This window comes from Macaca mulatta, chromosome 11, assembly GCF_049350105.2.
Source record: "Macaca mulatta isolate MMU2019108-1 chromosome 11, T2T-MMU8v2.0, whole genome shotgun sequence".
Classification (NCBI taxonomy): Eukaryota; Metazoa; Chordata; class Mammalia; order Primates; family Cercopithecidae; genus Macaca; species Macaca mulatta.
The window spans coordinates 12,223,510-12,245,817 of NC_133416.1; the positions used below are offsets into that span (position 1 = coordinate 12,223,510).

At 41.3% G+C, this 22,308-nt stretch overlaps 1 protein-coding gene across 4 annotated transcripts; it reads right to left on the reverse strand.

Moving 5' to 3' along the window:
- Positions 1-430: 430 nt before the first annotated feature.
- On the reverse strand, positions 431-22,236 carry CLEC4A (C-type lectin domain family 4 member A). 4 transcript variants are annotated; one of them, XM_001113483.5, is made up of 10 exons: positions 22,144-22,236; positions 20,481-20,603; positions 17,416-17,604; positions 14,856-15,023; positions 14,233-14,426; positions 12,553-12,669; positions 8,737-8,835; positions 3,498-3,649; positions 2,423-2,538; positions 431-887 (listed from the first exon to the last, which is right to left on the reverse strand). In XM_001113483.5, exons 5-10 carry the CDS (start codon positions 14,312-14,314, stop codon positions 740-742), a joined length of 714 nt encoding a protein of 237 aa, XP_001113483.2. In that variant the 5' UTR covers positions 14,315-14,426; positions 14,856-15,023; positions 17,416-17,604; positions 20,481-20,603; positions 22,144-22,236; the 3' UTR covers positions 431-739. The 4 variants fall into 4 exon arrangements, with proteins under 4 accessions (XP_001113483.2, XP_077809738.1, XP_028685088.2 ...); XM_077953612.1 differs by lacking the exon at positions 14,856-15,023 and having other exon boundaries at positions 22,144-22,233; XM_028829255.2 differs by lacking the exons at positions 14,856-15,023; positions 22,144-22,236 and having other exon boundaries at positions 20,481-21,298.
- Positions 22,237-22,308: the final 72 nt, after the last annotated feature.

Here is a 22,308-nt window from a genome sequence, read left to right on the forward strand (position 1 = left end):
GTCAATCCATAGAAACAGAGGGTAAAATGATGGTTGCCAGGGGATGGAGGGCAGTGGAGAAAATCAGGCAATGTTGGTCAAAGGGTACAAATTTTCAGTTCTAAGATGACGAAGTTCTAGAGATCTAATGTACTGCATGGTGACTATAGTTAATAATGATGCATTGTACACTTGAAATTTATTGGGGAGTAGATCTTTCTCTGTGTTTGTTGATACCAATGGCCAGAAGGGAGTAGATCTTAAACGTTCTCACTACACACAAGATTGTTAACTATTTAAGATAATGGGTGTGGATTAACTAACTTGATTATGGTAATCATTTTACAATATATGTATGACAAATCACCACAGTGTACACCTTAAATATATACCATTTTATTTGTCAATTATACATCAGTATAGTAGGGATGAAGAGAAAACCAGACAGGAGGAGAAACCACATCATATAATTTTATTGGTAAATAATTCTTTAGCAACCAGACAAAAATTAAGAGAGACTCATGTTCTCTCCATGTGTGCACAATAGGGGTCTTCAGTACAGGCTTTGGCACATGAATAAATGCTCACTTTATGAAAAAGTGAATCAATCAATGTACAGACCAATTCTCTCATAAGCAGAATAGTTGACAGACCACCTAAATTATATGGACCTCCCTTACACATAAATAAGAAGAGCTTATTATCTATCCCTACAATGACAGATGCCAATCCAACCACTTGTTAATGGAGAATGTTCAGTTCATAAGTGGATCTTCATCATCTCACAAACTGACCTTTGATGAACAATACAATGAACATCATTCCAGCCCCATCTTTTGGGTGTTTTACGGAAATTTAGCACAACACAGCGCTCATCGGGATCACTGGGCTCATGTGGATGCCAGAATCTGAAAGGGACAAAAAAGATGAGGGCATTTCTTCAGAGCTTTGAAAAGAGTTAGAGACAGGGGTGAGGAGCTAGGGATGAATTTCATGGAACATAGGGTCAGATATGCCCAAATCTATGTTTCAGCCACTCATCATGCAGCTTCTCCTCCATCTGCATTTCTGGCATTTCCTTTGAAAACTGTGCTTACATCACTCAATGTTCTCTCTCTTACTGCTTTGAATATCCTCACCACAGATTTTCCAGAGGTTCTTTTCTCTTTGTCCATCCTTATGTCCTGTTCCTATGGGTCCGTCAACCTATAGGGTGTCCTTGTACAATGAAAAGATTTCACCCTGGTCCCACTTATCAATAGAGTTTTTCCTTTTTTTAATGCACTGTTTTTAAAGTCTAGAGAACTAGTAAAATCTTTTGGATCTTCTACTTATCCCTGTTATTGGATAAGTAATTTAACTTCCCTGATTCTCAATTTTTCTATCTAAAAAATGAGGACTAGCGTAATATCACAATTTATTTCATACAGTGGATATGAAGATCAAAGGTGGTAATCCAGTAAACTATATATTTTATGTAATTTATGTAATGTATGTAAAGTATGTAATTTATGTAATTAAAGAATTACATAAATATGAGATACAAGATTATCAGAATTTAGCATTTTTGCTTCATAAGAAGTATTAAATCTTCAACCTGACTGGGTGTGGTGGCACACACTTGTCATCCTAGCAACTCAGAAGACTTAGGTGGGAGGATCCCTTGAGCCTAGGAATTCAAAGTTGCAGTGAGCCATGATTGCACCACTGCACTCCAGCCTGGTTGACAGAGTAAGACCCTGTCTCAAAAAAGAGAAAAAGAATTATCAAATCTTAATAATTGGTTATGATCTTAATCAACATGGATTTTCACTATGTAGAGATAGGTAAATATACTGGTTAAAAGCACAGTAAGATCCACCCCATTTGAGAACTATTGTTAGCCAGGCACGGTGGCTCAGCCTGTAATCCCAGAACTTTGGGAGGCCGAGGAGGGTGGATCACGAGGTCAGGAGCTCAAGACCATCCTGGCTAACAAGGTGAAACCCCATCTCCACTAAAAATACAAAAATTAGCCAGGTGTGTTGGCGGGTGCCTGTAGTCCCAGCTACTTGGGCGGTTGAGGCAGGAGAATTGCGTCAACCTGGGAGGCGGAGCCTGCAGTGAGCCAAGATTGCTCCACTGCACTCCAGCCTGGGCAACAGAGCGAGATTCCATTTCAAAAAAAAAAGAAGAGAGAACTATTGTTGACACCACTGGGTGACCTTAGCTGAATTATCTATACTCTCCAAGTTTAATTTCCTCATATCTACAGGGGAAAAATAACAATGTGTGCCTCATAGGGTTCTTATGCAGATTAAATGAAATAACGAAATTATTTAACCTAGTGCCCAAGAGCTAAAAGAATAGTGAGATATTCTACTTTTATACCTGATAGCTAGAATACCCTAAGTTCTCTGCATGATCCAGGACCCAAGATGCTTTTATTTCATTCTATACTCACGTGGAACTTTCATTGTATGGTGTCCGATCTACCCATTGCCAATGTCGCTGACCTTCTGGATCTGAGAGCCCCACAAAATAAGCAGATTCTTCTTGCAGATTCTGGAAGATGAAATCCTGAGGGGGGGAAAGAAGGAGTCACAGCCTTTACAGTATTTTTTACAGCTCGAACTGAATTCTTAATACCTTAGAGAAACGAGAAGAAAAGGAGAGGATCCAGCAACAGCCACATTTTTTTTTTTTTTTTTTTTTTGAGATGGAGTCTCACCTTCTATCCCAGGCTGGAGTGCAGTGGTGCAATCTTGGCCCACTGCACCTCTGCCTCCCAGGCTTAAGCAATTCTCATGCCCCAGCCTCCCCGGTAGCTGGGACTACAGGCGTGTGCCACCATGCCTGGCTAATTTTTGTATTTTTAGTAGAGGCAGGGTTTCACCATTTTGGCCAAGCTGGTCTTGAATTCCCAGCCTCAAGTGATCTGCCTGCCTTGACCTCCCAAAGTGCTGGGATTACAGGCATGAGCCACCATGCCTGGCCAGTATGGAAGCAATTTCTATGATCAGAATGAATTCTCATCTTAGGTTTACTTCCCCTCTTTCCTTCACTAAGAGATTACATTCTTCAAAGTTGCACACGAGAAACTTTTGGCAGATTCAGTCATTTTCCTTTCATAACTTCAGGGATTATTTATTTTCACTCCTGAGTATTGATTGTGATTCATCATGAGTTAACTTTCTTTTCTCTTTTCAACCTAATACCACTTATCTGTTAAATAGTTAATCATGTATAAAACATTTACATATTGAAATAACAAATTGATATTTCAGACTGAAACATTTTCATCCTTCCATTCAACCCTCATATATTTTTAATGCCACAGTTTCTTTCGGGGAGGTTAGTTTTACTGAAGCAGGAAGAAGGTATGGAATATAAAGGCTTAGGAGCCCTTTCTATTTATCTTATTTAAAGCCTTCTGCCACAGCACAAATATCCCAAAGTAGCAAAAACCTCCTTCGCAGCCAAGACAGATACACAAAGATCAGGCAGGGCTCACAGCCCCATTATCTATTAGAAAGTACCTGCTCTTCTCGTGTGTTTATCACCAGCAGGTGAGCCTCCATTCTAGCGCAGTCCTTCTCACTCTTTTGCCAAGATGCTGATTCAGTAGAAATAAAGTAGCAGTTGGAACTAAACGGCTTCCAATTCTTTGGGCAACAGCTCCAGGCTGTCTCTGTATTGGGAAGAGGTGCACATACTTGCAGTATAAATAATCACTTTTAAAAGTGTGTATATTATTAAAATTAAGAGCCAAAGGAGAACACATGGAAGCTGGAACTCCCATCCCCACTCAGATGTAACCAGGAGCCCCTGCCCCTCAGGCGTCAAGGAAGCCAAGTCTACCTCAGTCAGGCAGTGATGAGGCAGAGCCTCTTTTCTCTTGCTGAAGTGCTATCTGAAAAGGACAGCTCTTAAAGAAACATGTTTAAATAAGATCCAGACTCTCAGAATATAATGCAAAAATGTCCGAAGTTCAATAGAAAATAACTCATTATGCTAAGAACCAGTAAGTTTTCAAATTTAATAAAAAATAATAATCAATAGATGCCTACAATCAAGACAACAAAAATGGGGCCGGGCATGGTGGCTCACACCTGTAATCCCAGCTCTTTGGAGGCTGAGACAGGAGAATCGCTTGAGCCCAGAAGTTCAAGACCAGCCTGGGCAACACAGTGAGACCCTGTCTCAAAAAAAAAAAAAGACAACAAAAATGTTAGAATTATCTGACAATGATTTTAAAGCAGCCGTGATAAAACAAAAATGCTTCAACAAGAAGATACAAACATGCTTGAAACAAATGAAAAACTAGAAAGTTTCAGCAAAGAAATAAAAGATATAAAGAAAAACCAAATGGAAATTTTATAATTGAAAAATATAATAACCAAAGTAAAAAGCTCAGTGGATGGACTCAATAGCAGAATGAAGGGGATAGAGAGATTAGTGAATTGGAAGACAAAACAATCTGTCAACTGAACAACAGAAACAAACTAGACAGAAAAGGCTGGACACAGTGGCTCATGCCTGTAATCCCAGCACTTTCAGAGGCCGAGGTGGGCGGATCACCTGTGGTCAGGAGTTCGAGACCAGCCTGGCCAACATGGCAAAACCCTGTCTCTAAAAAAAAAACCCTGTACTAAAAATACCCAAAAAAAGGCTGGGTGTGGTGGCTTACACCTGTAATCCTAGAACTTTGGGAGGCCAAGGTGGACGGATCACCTGAGATAAGGAGTTTGAGACCAGCCTGGCCAACATGGTGAAACCCCATATCCACTAAAAATACAAAAATTAGCCAGGCATAGTGGCGCATACCTGTAATCCCAGCTCCTCAGGAGGCTGAGGCAAAAGAATCACTTGAACCCAGGAGGCAGAGGTTGCAGTGAGCCGAGATTGTACCACTGCGCTCCAGCCTGGGCGACAGAGTGAGACTCCATCTCAAAATAAATAAATAAGAATAAACAGAACCTTGTAAAGTGACCCCAAATGTGTACATATCAAACAAAGCTGCAAAATCTATAAAGCAAAACTGATACAATTGAAGGGAGGAATTGAAAAATATACAATTACAGGTGGATACATCAACACCTCTCTCTTAACAATTGACGGAATCACACAGAAAATCAGCAAGAACATAGAACTTAAAAACATCATCAACTACAAGAATCTAATCCACATTTATAGAACACTCCACCCAACAACCGAATACCCATTCTTTTCCAGTGCCCCTGGAACATATGCTAAAACAAACCATATCTTGGGACATTAAATAACCTCAACAAATTTAAAATTGCTGAAATCATATATCCAACCACAGTGAAAACAAACCAGAAATTAATAAAAGAAATAACACAGGAAAATCTCCATACACTTGAAACTAAACAACACACTTCTAAATAATCCATGAATCAAAGGAGATGTCTAAAGGGAAATTTTTAAAAATACATTGAACTGAATGAAAATGACATTACAGATTATCAAAATTCATAAGATACTCTTCTTCAATCAAAGGAACTAGGGCTCCTCAAAGAAATATCTGATTCTAGGATAGGGACATGAAATGTACAATGTGAGTCTCCAGCATTTTCAGTCCCAGAAAGTGAGGAAGTGCTAAACCAAAACAAAAGAAAAAACACATTCTGGTGATACGTTAAAGGGTCACAGGAGTCAAATGAAAGAGTTCCCAATGTCCAAAGCTGGAGCCACAAAATAAAGTAGTATTGGATTATAAACCAAAATTTAAAATAAATATCCATGAGTTGGACACACGGTGGGGAACAACACACACTGGGGCCTGTGGTGGAGGGAGCACGCTGGGAGAGGGAGAGCTTTAGGAAGAATAGCTAATGGATACTGGGCTTAATACCTGGGTGATGGGTTGATCCGTGTAGCAAACCACCATGGCACACATTTACCCATGAAACAAACCTGTATGTACTGCACATGTACCCCTGAACTTAAAAGTTGAAGAAATATATATATATATATCCATGAGTACATGCAGATATAAATAAATGATTGGATAAATAAATGGAATAAAAGAGACAAATATCACCTGGACAAAATTTCAAATAAATTATATATGTACGTGTGATGGCTAATTTTATGTGTCAACTTATCTGGGCCACAGTACCCAGATATTTGGTCAAACATTCTGGATGTTTCTGTGAAAATGTTTTTGGATGAGATTTACATTTAAATTTGCTGGACCTAGAGTAAAGCAGATTGCCTTCAGTAATGTAAGTAGACTTCATCTAATCAGTTGAAGATCTGAATGGAACAAAAAGAGGACCTCCTCTGAGCAAGAGGAAACTCGGTGGACCACCTTTTCACTTCATCTGCGGCACTGGCTCTTCAAGGTTCTGCAGCAGATGGTCTTTGGACTTAAACTGCAACTCTTACTCCTGAGTCTCCAGCCTGCTGACCATGACTGATACCATACTCCACCTCATGAAAGGAGAGCATAACTCCCCAATCCTTAAGTGTGGACTGAACCTTCCAAAGAGTGTAGTATGGAAAGGGGCAGGGAGGGAAAGAGTAACTTGATAGTGGAGAAACTTGACAAACACTACCTTAGCCAAGTGACCATCAATAGCCAAGAATCCTTTTGATAATATATGCCCTTGATATGATGTAATGAAAATAGCATTTTACATCTGTGATCTTCCTCCCAAAAACCAATAATCGCAGTCTAATTATTAGAAAAACATCAGACAAATTCCGATAGATGGACATTCCACAATATAGCTGACCAGTATTGCTCAAAACTGTCAGGGTCATCAAATATGAGGAAAATCTGAGAAACTACCACAGCAAAGAGGTGCTGAGAACAGGAGACATGAGACATGAGAACTCAATGTAATGTGGTGTTCTGGATGGGGATCCTATTGCAGAAAAGAAACATGAGGTGAACACTAAAGAAACCTGAAAATTGTGAATTTTAATTAATAATAATATACCAATATTAGTTAATTAGTTGTAAGAAATATACCATGTTCGTGTAAGATGTTAACAACAGGGGACAGCATGTGTGCAGAGCAGGGGTAAAATGAGATCTCTTTGCATTATCTGCTCAAGTTTTCTGTGAATATAAAACTGTTCTTAAAAATAACCTATTAGCCAGGCACGGTAGCTCACTCCTGTAATCCCAGCACTGGGAGGCTGAGGTGGGAGGATTGCTTGAAGCCAGGAATTCAAGGCCAGCCTGGGCAACATGGCAAGATCCTCTCTCTACAAAGATTCAAAAAATAAAAATAAAATAGCCAAGCATGGTAGTTGGCACCTTTGATCGCAGCTACTGGGAGGCTGAGGTGGAGGATTACTTGGAACCCAGGAGATCAAGGCTACTGTGAGCTGTGGTCACACTACTGCATTCCAGCCTGGAAAACAGAGTGAGATCCTGTCGCAATAATAATAATAATAATAATAATCCATTAATTTAAAGAATTTAAATAGCCAGGCGCGGTGGCTCAAGCCTGTAATCCCAGCACTTTGGGAGGCCGAGACGGGCGGATCACGAGGTCAGGAGATCGAGACCATCGTGGCTAACACAGTGAAACCCCGTCTCTACTAATAAGTACAAAAAAACTAGCCGGGCGAGGTGGCGGCGCCTGTAGTCCCAGCTACTCGGGAGGCTGAGGCAGGAGAATGGCGTAAACCCGGGAGGCGGAGCTTGCAGTGAGCTGAGATCCGGCCACTGCACTCCAGCCTGGGTGACAGAGCCAGACTCCGTCTCAAAAAAAAAAAAAAGAATTTAAATAATTCACATCCATAAAAAAATCATCATCACATTTTCATCACATGGTTCTAACTGATATGTGAGAAAAAAAGCAAATGTGTATAGAAAGTTCAGAAAGAAGCAAAGGTTGAAGACGTCTAAAAGCAATGTAACCTTTTTCACAATTAAGCTTCTATTTTTTACCATAGACAAACTAAAGATATATGAGTACATAAAAAGAATTTTAGGACCAGGCACCGTGGCTCACGCCTATAATCCCAGCCCTTCAGGAGACTGAGACAGACAGATTAGCTTAGGAGTTCAAGATCAGCCTGGGCAACAGGGTGAAACCCCATCTCTACAAAAAATACAAAAACTAGCTGAGTGTAGTGGCATGTGCTTGTAGTCTCAGCTACTCAGGAAGCTGAAATGGGAGGATCACTTGAGCCCAGGAGGTTGAGGCTGTAGTGAGCTGTGTTTGCACTACTGCACTCCAGCCTTGGCAACAAAGTGAGACCCTGTCTCAAAAAAACAACAACAAAAGAATGTTATGTCCTATATATTTGCTTTCTGTTTTTTGGTTTTGGGTGTTTTTGTTTGTTTGTTTGTTTGTTTTTGTTTTTGAGATGGAATCTTGCTCCCTTGCCAGGCGGAGTGCAGTGGTGCGACCTCGGCTTACCGCAACCTCTGCCTCCCGGGTTCAAGCGATTATCCTGCCTCAGCCTCCCGAGTAGCTGGGATAACAGGTGCACGCCACCACACCCAGCTAATTTTTGTGCTTTTAGTAGAGACGGGGTTTCACCATGTTGGCTAGGATGGTCTCCATCTGTTGACCTCGTGATCCACCCACCTCAGCCTCCCAAAGTGCTGGGATTACAGGCGTGAGCCACCATGCCTGGCATGTCCTATATGTTTGTATATTTGTAGCTTAAATTATTGTGAGACTCAACTTCTCAGTATGATCTACCTGGGAATCTTACTGGAAATACTGATTTGGGATCCCTACATAGTATAGTCAGCAACTGAATTCTAGGCACATTAACTTTTACCTTCCGTGGTCATATTTTTTTTCACACACTCCAATGTTGTATGAACCAGGTCTTTCGTAGTCATTTTTTCAAGAAGCTGAGAATATTTTTGAAAGAAAACTGGAAAAGAGAATAAAGACCATTTATTTTCCTGGTAGCATTATGACTTTGCTCTTTATCGTTACTTTCTTGCATTCTTTATTGAAACAAAACTTACAAGTGCCGTATTACTTGAGTAGAGGGAAAAGATTTCCCATTTTGAAACTATAGATATCTCTAGGAATAGCTAAAAGATCAGTAGTTGGAAGGGGACACAACAGTTCCATCATAATGGATCTAAAGTCCCCCCACATTCTCCTTCAATACTTAATATAAGATACACGCAAAGGCAAACTCTTGGGGGTGGAGGGACGGAGGGCAATAAACACTTATATTTAGGGATGTGCACACCCTGGGACTCTGGAGCGGAGGGGAGAGGGGCAAATTAATTCTGAGGAGTTCTGGGTTACCTTGGACAATGGAGAATTTTAAAAAGAACCCCACATGAATCAAGAGCGCATGATTTTCTTCCTCTTCTCTCCATTACTCTCTCCATCCCAACTGGCTCTTACTCCTCAGCACACCAACGCTCCCATGTTTCTCCCAATTTAAAACTAACCCACCTCTCCCTCTAGAAACTGAACTTTTGGGCGAGCACGGTGGCTCACGCCTGTTATCCCAGCACTTTGGAAGGTCAAAGAGGGTCAGGAGTTCGAGACTAGCCTGGCCAAGATGGTGAAACCTCGTCTCTACTAAAAATACAAAAATTAGCTGGGCGCAGTGGCAGGTGCCTATAATCCCAGCAACTTGGGAGGCTGAGGCAGGAGAATTGCTTGAACCTGGGAGGCGGATGTTGCGGTGAGCCGAGATCGCGCCGCCGCACTCCAGCCTGGACGACGGAACAAGACTCCATCTCAAAAAAAAAAAAAAAAAAAGAAACTAAACTTTTTCTCTTTCCTCCCTACCTTTCATTTGCTCCTTGACCCATCATATTCTGGGTTTTACTTCACTATTTCACTAAAACCACCCCTAAAATGGATCCTCAGTAATATCCTAGGGTTACTTAGTCCTTTTCCTATTTGACTTCCTTAAAGGCTTGACCCCAGTTATCTTTCCCCTTAGCTCTTGGGACACTACTCTCTGTTGTTTTTGTCTTACCTTTCTTGCTGCTGCTTCTTTCACTCTTCTGTAGGCCCCTTTTCCTCCATCCATCTCATTTAAAATGTAACATATCCCAGAGTTCCATCCTTATCCCTCTTTCTTATACTAAGTTATCTCCCTGAGTGATATTATATATTCTCATGGCATCACCTGCTACCTCTATGTGAAGGACTTCCAAAGCTCAGACCTCTCCCCCTAAATCCAGACAAATGGACCAGCAGACATGTCCATTTGAGGTTCTCACAGTCATGTAAAACTCAACATGCCCAAAACTTAAGTCACCATCTTCCAACCCAAACCTGCTACTGATCCTATATTGTCTACCTCTTTGAAAAACTTAATGATTTCTGAGTTTACAAAGTCAGAATATTGGAGCCACACTTTACTTCTCTAGGTCCCTTATTTCCCAGAACTGAATATTCATCAAACCTCTACCTCCTTTATCATTCAAAACTACTTCATCTTCTCTTTTTGCGCTAACACTAGCCATAGACCAGTCTGACAATATTTCTCAATTGAATTAGCGAATTATCCTTCTAACCTCTCTTTCCCTCCAAATTTGTCCTCATATATCCATTTTCCACACCTCTGTCAACATGCTATTTCTTTTTTTTTTTTGCTTTTAAAAACATTTTATTTTATTTATTATGTTATTATTTGTTGATGTTTTAGCTATTGCATATTTATGTGTTTTCATTTCTTTCAATCGATTTTCTTTGAATCTTTATACATCATTACTACTTTTGGTGTAATTTATTCCACTTTGGGCACTTCTTCATAAGTCCAATCCGATTATATCAATTCCCTGCTTAAAATTCGTCGATTTTAAAAATTGCAAAAATGGCCACAACTTTCAACATTCCCTGGATCTACACTGTTTTGCAATGTGATTTTGCAGTTTCTTCATTTAAGAGACGTGGTCTATTTCTCCACTGCCTGGATCTGGGCTGCTTGTCAGACTTCTTTTGGCCAAGGTGAGTTCTGTGCTAGTTCCAAGGTGAGACTTCAAAAGGCATTGCTTACTTCAGCTTTCAGTCTTAAAAGCCTGCCAGTTGCCATGTGAACAAACCCAGGCTAGCCTGATGAATGATAAGAGAAATGTGGCCAAATCTCTCCCGCCATTCCAGCTAACATCCTCTTCCTCAGAAGCTAAGTTGCCTGTGGCCAGTACCCTACCACATATACATAAGTGAGTTCAGCCAGGACTCAGGGAATCTCCCAGCTGATGCCAGTCTCAATTGCCAAGCCACAGATGTATGAGCTAAATAAATAGTTGCTGTTTTAATCCACTACGTTTTAGATTGGCTTATTAACCAGCAAAGGATAATTGATAAAATAACCTTTAGGAGGGAAAAAAATCCAAACTCTTTATCATGATATACAGCGCTCTTCATGGTCTGAGTCCTGTTTATTTCTGTCACCTACAACTTCATTTCTTAGTTCTTTACTTAGCGCCATATGTTCCAGTCATGCATACTTATGTTTCCCCAAATTCCACACTCTCTCATCTCTAGTTCATTCTTGGTATACACAGCTCTAGATGTCACCTCCTCCAGGAAGCCTACCTCAGCCTCTTGCACTTATTATACTTCTTAACTGCACAACACTTACCATACAATGTTATAACCGCTGGTTCATTTTACCATTCTCTAAATTTCTTGAGACCAGGTGCTGTGGCTCTGTCTTGACTCTCTGTCTGGCACAGTGCCTGACATACAGTAGATGGACAATACTTACAAAATGACCAAAGAAATTAATAGAGAATCTACCTAAATGTACACTAGTTTTGATGCCTTTTAAAAATTTGGGGCCAGGCGTGGTGACTCATGCCTGTAATCCCAGCACGTTAGGAGGCTGAGACGGGCAAATTGCTTGAGCCCAGGAGTTCAGGACTAGGCCAGGAAACATGAGAAAACCCTGCCTCTACTAAAAATACAAAAAAAAATTAGCTGAACATGGTGACGCACACCTATAATCCCAGCTACTTGGGAAGCTGGGGTAGGAGAATCGCTTGAACCTGGGAGGTGGAGGTTGCAGTGAGCCAACACTGCACCACTGCACCCCAGTCTGGCTAACAGAGCAGGGGGGAAGAACCCAACAAGTGCTGAAAGCCAAAGATATGCAGCAATCCACCTAATTTGCTAAATTGGCTTTTAGATCCCACACAGTCTTGAGTAGGACAGGAATAATCAGAGTAAAAGTCAGTAGAGAACTCCTCCTGAAATATGTCTTCCCATCTCCTTGTTGTCTACCTGCTCATCCCAAAAGATAAGTGTCTGTGCATTCAAATAATACTGGCATGATAAATGCTACCAAGGAAATATAGATTTGTCCTCACTTACGTAGTGTCTAGTATAGAGATGATGCCCCATAGATTTCACTCTGTAATACAAATACATACACCCACATTTATGCTTCAGTTTCTCTAAATGAGAATGGATTCCATTATTTTTACAAGACAGTAACTAAATCCAAATAAAGAGTAAAATTCACAGTGGATTCCCATGAATTATGTCTCCCCAGAGAAAATTTCACTTCGGATTTCTGGATAAACTCATTTTCAAAAGTCAGTTTTTAAAAGATGCCCTCTCTTCATGCACAGCAGATATTGCTTATTGGTTCGGTTGGCATACTTACTGAAAAAAGCAAAAAAGAATGAGATTGCCAATAGCAGGAAAAGTATCATCAATGAGGCACAAAGCAGCTTGGAAAACCCGGTATTACTTTTGTGAGGGGCAGTCCTTTTCTTGGAAGCTGAAGAAGAAGCCAAATTAGTTTTATCAGTAATAAGTTCTGTCTTTACTTCCTCTTCTTCCTCCTCCTCCTTCCCTTTTCTTGGATGACACACAGTAACTAACGGTATGACATTTGAAATCACATGAGAACAGGAATAGAAAGGCTATAATATTCACTTTAGAAACTTTAGAAAATATATAAAAATACAAATTCCTACCATTGAGGATAACTGTTATGCCATATAAGTTATAATGCACCATAATATTTTGATATAATCTTTCTAGCAATTTTATGAATGTATATATACATATATGCAAATTTTCCCACATGATTGATATACCATAAATACTGATATCTGACCTATTCTTTTCCTTACACTGTATCATGAACATTTTTCATACCCTTATATTTTCTTCTTTAACACTCCTTATTATGGTTGCATAGTATTTCATCATATATTTAAATAATAGATTGTTTCCAACTTTAAATAATGCTATAGCAAATAAATTTTTATAATCATCCATGGTTACCATCTCATGGTTAGAAATTGCTTTCTTAAAGTTATGATATTTTGTAAAATGATGGGGGGAAAATCTTCAGTATTATATAATATGATTACATTTTCAGTAAAATACATATGCACATGATATGTATTTGTATGTGGAAGGATATTCACTAAATTGCAAATTATGATTGTCTCTAGATGATAAGAGTAATTATAATTCAAATATCTGTGTACCTCTGGCTAATTTATTCTACAATGAACATTAAAACTTGTGTAATAAAGAAATTATACAAAGTTTTTAAGGGGAAAAAATTTCCCTAAGTGCTCTCCACACCTTCACAGAGATATTTTAGAAAGCATAACTATAGTCCTGACCCCTTCCCCCATAGTTTCTTGTACTCTATATACATTCTTTTCTCTCTTTTGCTCTATACTTGGGATATCACACATGACACCCAAATTACCTTGCATCTACTCCCAAACGTAACAGAGTCTGTCTCAGAGATGCAACATGCAATAAGTTCCCTGATTTCAGAAAGTTTCCTGGAGATTTAAGAGACTTTCTTTGTAGACTTTCTAGTCTTTCATTTGCAATGGCCTTTTGTTACATTTCCATCCATTACCAACAAATATTCCCTCACCACTGTCCACCCAAACTCCTTCCCTCTAACTGATCAAAAAACAAATCTCACAAATTCATCAGGACCCCCTGCATCTGGGTTGATGGTTTCAGAAGCTGTATTCAACCTCTTAACCCCAGCCCCACTCAGCCTTAGAAAACACAGGGGCATCAGAGCACTCGCCTTAGCTCAGAACTGGCATTGATTTCTCTCACCTCTATTTCAGTAAGCAGAGTGGAGGCTGAAGAGCGTGACACAAAATCTTTTGTTCTCCACACTACAAATGTACACCCCGTAATGTGTATCTGCAGGCTACTCAGTCTTCTGGGACTCTTGTGTTTCCCAGACATACTCAATCAGAGAACCAGCAACTCCCAACACCTAGGCCTTATTCATAAACCCTCTCCTCATCCTTCCTGTCATCATTCACTCTGACCCCCAGAAAACGATCTTTACCTGCAGAAGAGGCTGAGTCGATGCCTGAGAACTTGGATTCATTTTGGAACCTCACTTCAGCATAAGTGATTTCTGAAGTCATAATGGGAAGAGACCTTCTGCTTTCTTCAAAAAATTGGTTTCAAATCTTTCTTAAAACATCTTATAAATGAGAACCAAACATGGTGGTAGATTACCTCCTTCCTTTCACTCACCTAGAGGAGAGCAGAGGCACCAGATAGGCACATATCTTCAAGAAGGGTCTTTTGAGAACTAAGGATCACAATAAAAACCAAAAACCTCAGTTCACAGAGGCCCTTTCCTCAGGACCAGTATAGTGAGAATCACAGCCTTGAAACAAATGCAAGCAAATGTAATAAAAGTGGGAAACCAAAGGGTTGTGGAAACAGGAAGGAAAACAAAAGAGGAACCAAGCAATTAGAGAAGTCTTTCTTGAAAACTGTGTTCTTCACCAGTAAAAAATACAATTTGTGTGCTTCCACATGCAAATGTAATTACTTTTGACCAAATAACCTGAACAAAGACTTAGGTTGCATTCATCTTATCATTTTTGACTGATAGGCAACTTGTTAGTACCACATTCTAAGAATATAGACACAAAACTCACGTATCAGCCTCCCTACCTTCAAGAATCAGCTTCCTCTAGCATGGTGGGGAAGGCAAAGTTTAAACCGTATGCCTTCTGAAGCTGCTTCTCCATGCTCTCGGTGTTTCCTTGTTGGTAACTACTCTATCAAGAGTCTGCATTCATCTTGCTAGAATCTCCAGAAAGCAGCTCCCTTTATTGCATGCTGGAGGAGAGGGAAGGCCAGCCTTTATTCCACACTTTCCTAGCCTTTTAATCCTCACACCACCTCCAATATATATGACTATTTTTTATTTTATTTTATTTTATTTTATTTATTTATTTTTTTATTTATTTATTTTTTTTTTTTGAGACGGAGTCTCGCTCTGTCGCCCAGGCTGGAGTGCAGTGGCCGGATCTCAGCTCACTGCAAGCTCCGCCTCCCGGGTTCCCGCCATTCTCCTGCCTCAGCCTCCCGAGTAGCTGGGACTACATGCGCCCGCCACCTTGCCTGGCTAGTTTTTTGTATTTTTTAGTAGAGAAGGGGTTTCACCGGGTTAGCCAGGATGGTCTCGATCTCCTGACCTCGTGATCCGCCCGTCTCAGCCTCCCAAAGTGCTGGGATTACAGGCTTGAACCACCGCGCCCGGCGACTATTTTTTAACAGTTAGGATAATTAAATAGAAACACAGTATAGAAGGGGATAAACTTGAAGTACAAAATATAACTTTTTCCAAAGGCCTAGAAGAAAACACTCCAAATATTAAATCCTTCCTGTGGAATCTCTCCATAGACATGCTCCCAGCTCACACCTGGATTCTCTGCCCTCAACTCTCCTCAAATGACCCTCCTTTTAATCTCCCCGAGCTGATTCCTTCTCCTGCATAGCATGTATGCACACACACACCCCTATATTTCTATATTATTTCTATATCTAAATATATTGAACACCAATATTCTATAATCTAAATATATTGAACACCATGAGTTCACACGAATTCCTCTAATTCCAATCTAACACCACAGGATTCATTCTAGTTTTCTCCCTTCCCACATTCCTAACTCCTTTCTGTGACAGTAAGAAACCTGCTTTCATTGTCTTTCACTTACTCCTTATTTGATCAATCTCCTGGATGTCTTCAATCTCCCACCTGCTAAGATGTCCCTCTCTTCCTAGTTGGGCTGTAACTCCTCAGTCCAAGCCACCATCCCCTGCGCTGATGCCCTCCCTCCTCACTCTGAGGGTGCCGGCAAAGGGCCAGCCCAATCCCCACCCCCACGAACATCCCCCCACAAACATCCTCCTCACCCTGCCGAGGTTCTGACTCCCTGTGCTAGGCCACTCCTCTGCAGGAAAGCCCTCCTCACTCTGCTTGCGCTCTGATTCCTGATGCTGGTCCCCTAGTCACCACTTAGACTCCCTTAGGTTCTAATGCTCCACACAAGGTCACCCCATGGGTGGGAACCCTCCTCACCCTGGAGGGGTTTGACCTCCTTATTGGGTTATCCTACCACATGGACCACTTCCTTATCCTGCTAGGTTTCTGAAACCCACACCAAGTCTACCCTCTGCATAGAAGCTTTCTTCATCCTGCTTGGGCTCTGACACTCCATGCAGGTCCTCCATCCCCCAGCAACAATGTCCACCTTACCCTACTTAGGATCTGAGTTCCCTCACTGGGCTACCCCACCACATAGACACCCTCCTTATCATGCTTGGTCTCTGAAACTCACACCAGGTCTACCCTCTGCAAGGATGCTCTCTCTCCTCATCCTGCTTAAGTGCTGAGTCCCAACCCCAAAGGGGCCAACACTAGGCATGGGTGTCCTCCTCACTTCTCCCACATGCTGACATACATACCAGGCTGGCCCCAGAGTACTCTGCTTGCGACTCTGACTCCCTACAGAAGGTGACCTCATACATGGATGCCCTCCTCACCCTGTTTGCACTCCAAGTCACTACACCTGACTCTCCCACCACCTCTCAGGCTCTGACCTCTCACATCAGGCTACCCCTCCTATGGACACCCTCGTCGATCTTATCCTCTGACACCCTGCACTGGGCCATTGTCAGGAGTGGACATCTCCTCGCTTGGCTCTCCATGTCAGAACGCTTTCCCACCCCCACGGGGTGTTCTTCTCACTCTGCTTGGGCTCCAGCACCACTGTCAGGCCAATACCCTGCAGAGTCACCCTTTTCACCCTGCTAAAGCTCTCACCCTGTGCCAGCCAGGCCACTCCTGCTCTCCCAGCCACCTTAACACAGACACCTCTCTTGCTACTGCTTTGTTTAGAATCGAATTATTTAGTAAGAAAAGGGAAAGGGGAATGGCAAAGCATAAGGGAAGGATAAGGGAAATTTAAGTTCTCCACAATTAATTATTGGACCTAACCAGCATGTGCACGTAGACAGGTATACATGCACACATACTCCCTGAAATAATGATCATTGATTCTCAGAGGCTTTACAGTCTAAGCTCATAATTAGAAAGCAAACCATATTCCTAAAATTATAGCTCTCTCCCTGGAATAAGTCACGTTATAACTGGATTACACTGTATCACCAACAACCCCAAAATCCAAGTGGCTTACAACACAAACATGTATTTCTCACTCACATTGCATATGTGCTTAGGGTCACCGTGGAGCTGACTGCAACTCTGCTTGGCTCCTTTCCAAGTGTTTTCTCATTCTGGAAGCTGAGATCACAGAATAACTCCTCGTAAGCTGAACCATGTAGTAGCATCCTTTATTCAGATAAGGTGTACATTATATTTGCTCTGATTCTGTTGGCCAATGCGAGTTATCTGTAAGCGAGACAGGGAAATATACTTTGTCTACAGAAAGACATGTCAAGGGTATCAAAGTTTAATCCTTTCACAAAGGAGAACATAAACATTTGGAAACAATAATAGAATCTACCCCCCATCCCTTTAAATTATTTATCCAAGAGATCTCTTGGGCAGTGATCTCCAAAATAGGGTGCAAGTACTTTAGGCAGTATAAAAGAGGATCTGCTAAGGCACAGAGATAAAACACTAAACATCTATTTATACTGACTTAAAGTTTTAAGGAAGATAAGCTTTACTAGTATTGATTGCATGTCATGTGTGGTATGGCACCTATTATGAGGGAAGACTGGAAGTTCCACAACTCTGAGAGGTTGACCGTGTGCCTTCACTTGTTCGTTTACTCTCTGAATATTGTATCCTGCTGCAGTTAACCTGGGTAGTAAAGAATTTGCCTCGATTTTATCCCCACTTCCTGGGAGGTAGCCTTTAAATCCTTGGAATTCTCTAAGTAATAGGATTGTCTTTGTTATTCATGGTGGGCCCGATGAGGTCTCTCATGATGGGCTCCAAGATAGTTTATGCTAAGAAGGTGATTCAGGATGGGGCTGGCCATGCTGGAAAGACCAGCCATGTGATTGGAGCACTGGGGCCTTGAGCCGTGTTCTATCAGCCCAGGTGGGGAAGGGAAGCTAGAGACTGAGTTCAACTTGTGACCAATGGTTCAATCAATCATGCCTACATAATGGACCCCAATAAAAACTCTGGACATTGAAGCTCCCCTGATTGGAATACTCTGTATATTATCACACATTAAAGTTCTAAGAAAGTGATATATCTATGGGGTCAATGGAAATTTCCATTTAGGACTCTCTCAGGCCTTACCCCATGCATCTCTCCCTCTGGCTGGTTCTGATTTGTATCCTTTTGCTATAATAAAACTGCAGTCATAAGCATGACACTATCCTGAGTTCAGTGAGTCATTCTAATAAATCATAAAACCTGAAGTGATCACGGGTATCCCCAAATTTGTAGTCAGTTGATCAGGAGTGAGGACACCCCTGGAAACCCCTGAACTTGTGGCTGGTATCTGAAGTAATGGCAGTCTTATGAAGGCCATGCCCTCAACCTGTGAAATTTGGCCTAAGTCCAGGCAGTTGATATCAGAAGTCAATTTAATAGCTCAGTATTGTTAGTTTTATGAAAACAAAATATTTGTTAGACTATTTATATTGATATGATGGCAAGTGACCATTTTGTTCACTGTGAAAGTAATCTCAGTATTTGGAAGTAAGGATGGAGTAAATAGGGCACTTTTATTTTTACTTTAAAGTTTTTTTACTGTTTGATATTTTATAAGCATGTATTTCTTTCATAATAAAAAGACACAGGCTAGGCATGGTAGTTCACGCCTGTAATCCCAGCACTTTGGGAGGCCGAGGTGGGTGGATCACCTAAGGTCAGGAGTTCGAGACCAGTCTGACCAACATGGTGAAACCCCATCACTACTAAAAATACAAAATTAACCAGGTGTGGTGGTGCATGCCTGTAATCCCAGCTACTAGGGAGGCTGAGGCAGGAGAATCACTTGAACCTAGGAGGCAGAGGTTGCAGTGAGCCGAGATCGCACCGTTGCACTCCAGCCTGGGCAACAGGAGTGAAGCTCTGTCTCAGAAAACAAAAGTAAACAAACAAAAAAATCTATCTTATTTTCACTAAAGATGAGACTAAGACCATTTCTGCAGCAAGACTAGTTAATTCAGCTGGTATAGTATTTTGTTCAGAGGAACTGCCTAAGAAAACAGATCTTTTGTGTCTGGATTCTTTCATTTAGCGTAGTGTTTTTGAGGTTCATCCGTGTTATAGCTCAAATCAGTTTCTCAGTCCATTAGTGTTGTAACAACAAAATACCTGAGACTGGGTAATTTATAAGGAAGAGAAATTTATTTTCTCAGTTCTGGAGGCTGGGAAGCCCAAGATCAAGGTACCAGCATGTTCAGTTACCTGGTGATGATTGTATCTTCTAAGGGGAGGAACTCCATGTCTTCACATGACAGAAGGCAGATGGGCAAGAGATAGACCAGCAATGCATGATACCTGTTTTATAGGCGCCTTAATTCCATCCGCAAAGCCCTCATGGCCTAACCACCTCTAAAAGGGCCCATCTCTTAATATCATCACACTGGCAATACCTGAGTTTTGGAGGATGATGTGGTTTGGATCTGTGTCCCCACCAAATCTCACATCAAATTGTAATCCTCGGTGTTGGAGGTGGGCCTGGTAGGAGGTGACTGAATCATGGGAGTAGATTTCCCCCTTGGTAGTATCCTCGCCATAGTGAGTTCTCATGAGATCTGGTTGCTTAAAACTGTGCGGCACCTCACCCCTCTCTCTCTTCCTCCTGCTCTGGTCGTGTGAAGGGTCTTGCTCCCACTTTGCCTTCCACCGTGATTGGAAGCTTCCTGAGGCCTCCTCAGTAAGCAGAAGCTGCTATGCTTCCTGTATAGCCTGCAGAACTATAAGCCAATGAAACCTCTTTTCTTTATGAATTACCTAGTCTCAGGTTTTCTTTATAGCAGTGCAAGAATAGACTAACACAGAGGGGGACACATTTCAACCACAGCAATCAGTAATTCAATCTTTTTTATGGACAAATAATATTCCACTGTATGTTGAATCTCACCCTGACAATGTAAATTATTAGCTTATCTTCACAGGTAGAAGACAAGAATAAGACTAGACATCATCCCTCTGTCTACTCCCAGATGAATGCATAAATGACTTTTCCTTTACTCCTACTTTTCACATGTGAAATGTAGATTCACTGAGTGCTAATCAGAGCCTCACAAGAAAGTAACCACCTGCCTCCTTGTCTACTCTGCCTTGTCCCTTACCTCCTTCCCCTCCTGCTTGCTCTTTTCCCTTAACATACTGAAGTCCTCAAAATCCTCTTCGGAAAAAGCACCGATCGCAGATGCTTCTGTCATTTGTGTTTAATTCCTGGGCACGTCCTCAACCTTGGCAAAATAAACATGTAAATCAGTTGAGACCTGCCTCAGTCACTTGTTTACACAAGGAATGGTTGTCATTCTTTTTGGCATCTAACTCTCCTTATGTTTGAAGAATATTCCCACTTTATGAAACAGAGCCCTTCATATTCTACAACAGCTGCAAATCCAGGTATTTGCTTTCAGAAACTGTACCATAAATACTTGAAAGCTACAGACCTTCAGGGAAATAGAGGAAATTTGAGATTTATTATCCAATCTGGCTGAAGCTGAGAAAAGAGGAAGTACTACTAGTATTAACAGATGGGACTTGGTAGTCCTTGTCATGCAATGACAAAATAGGCAAATTGAAACACATTATCACCTCAAACAAAGTTCCCATTGGAGACAAGCCTTTAAGAGCCCAAGCAGGCCAGGAGCATTGGCTCACACCTGTAATCCCAGCACCTTGGGAGGCCAAGGCAGGTGGATCGCCTGAGGTCAGGAGTTCGAGACCAGCATGGCCAACATGGTGAAACCCCATCTCTACTAAAAATACAAAAATTAGCCAGGTGTGCTGGTGAGCACCTGTAATCCCAGCTACTTGGGAGGCTGAAGCAGGAGAATCACTTGAACCCAGGAGACAGAAGTTGCAGTGAGCCAAGATAGTGCCACTGCACTCCAGCCTGCATGACACAGCGAGACTCCACTTCAAAAAAAAAAGAGCCCAAGCAACCCCAAGGGAAAGAATTTAAGAACTGTAGAGTAGAATAGTTGCTTCTTATGGCACTGGATAACCCAAAGGAAGAGAGTAACAAATTCAATAGATCCTAAATTCTTGGCCCAAGGTAAAAACTGAAAACTAGAATTTCTATAACTATATTAAAAGAATTCTTTATTGCTTGTAGCTGCAGGTTGAAGAGGCCAAAAACCAAAGTTTTCGTTGGACTCTATGGTTAAATATTGCAAATCCAGTTGAATTCAAGCTTTGCTATGTCTCTTAAGTGAAAACGAGAGGCTTGATTGTGATAAAATGTGATCTCAAGAACTGATAAAGAAATATATGGAGGATACTCATATATTGCCCAAAGCATCACAAACATTCCAAGTCCACGAAGTTTCCTGTCCCCACAAAAGCAGCAGGTATAGTGAGAGCCTGAAGTCACCCTCTGGTTATCTCCCAAATTCCTGTTGTCCAGAATCCCCACACTATCTCCCTGACCTGTGAAGCAAGGTCCATTATGATGGAAAACCAAATTGAAGTTCTGAACTTCCCCTTCCTAGTAAAGTAAAATCAAAAGCAGTAAAGCATCTATAATGAAATCACAAAGATTAGTACAACTAGCAAAGGATTCAAAACTGAAGCATAAGCAATTCCTGTTATATTCTTGATTTAAGTCACTCATCTTGCCCATACAGATGGGTCATAAAGAATGGTAGTAGATGACCATTCATTTAATCAGGGGGTGACTCCAATTGTAGCTGCTTTCCAAATGCAAGGTCTAGAGCAAGTCAATACAGCATTTTGCGCTTAATATAAACCTAGTAATGGCCAGGTACAGTGACTCACGCCTGAAATCCTCACAATTTGGGAAGCCGAGACAGAAGGATCACTTGAGTCCAGATCTTTGAGACCAGCCTGGGCAACATAGTAAGACCCCACCTCTACAAAAATGAAAAACAAAAATTAGGCCGGGTGCGGTGGCTCACACCTGTAATCCTAGCACTCTGGGAG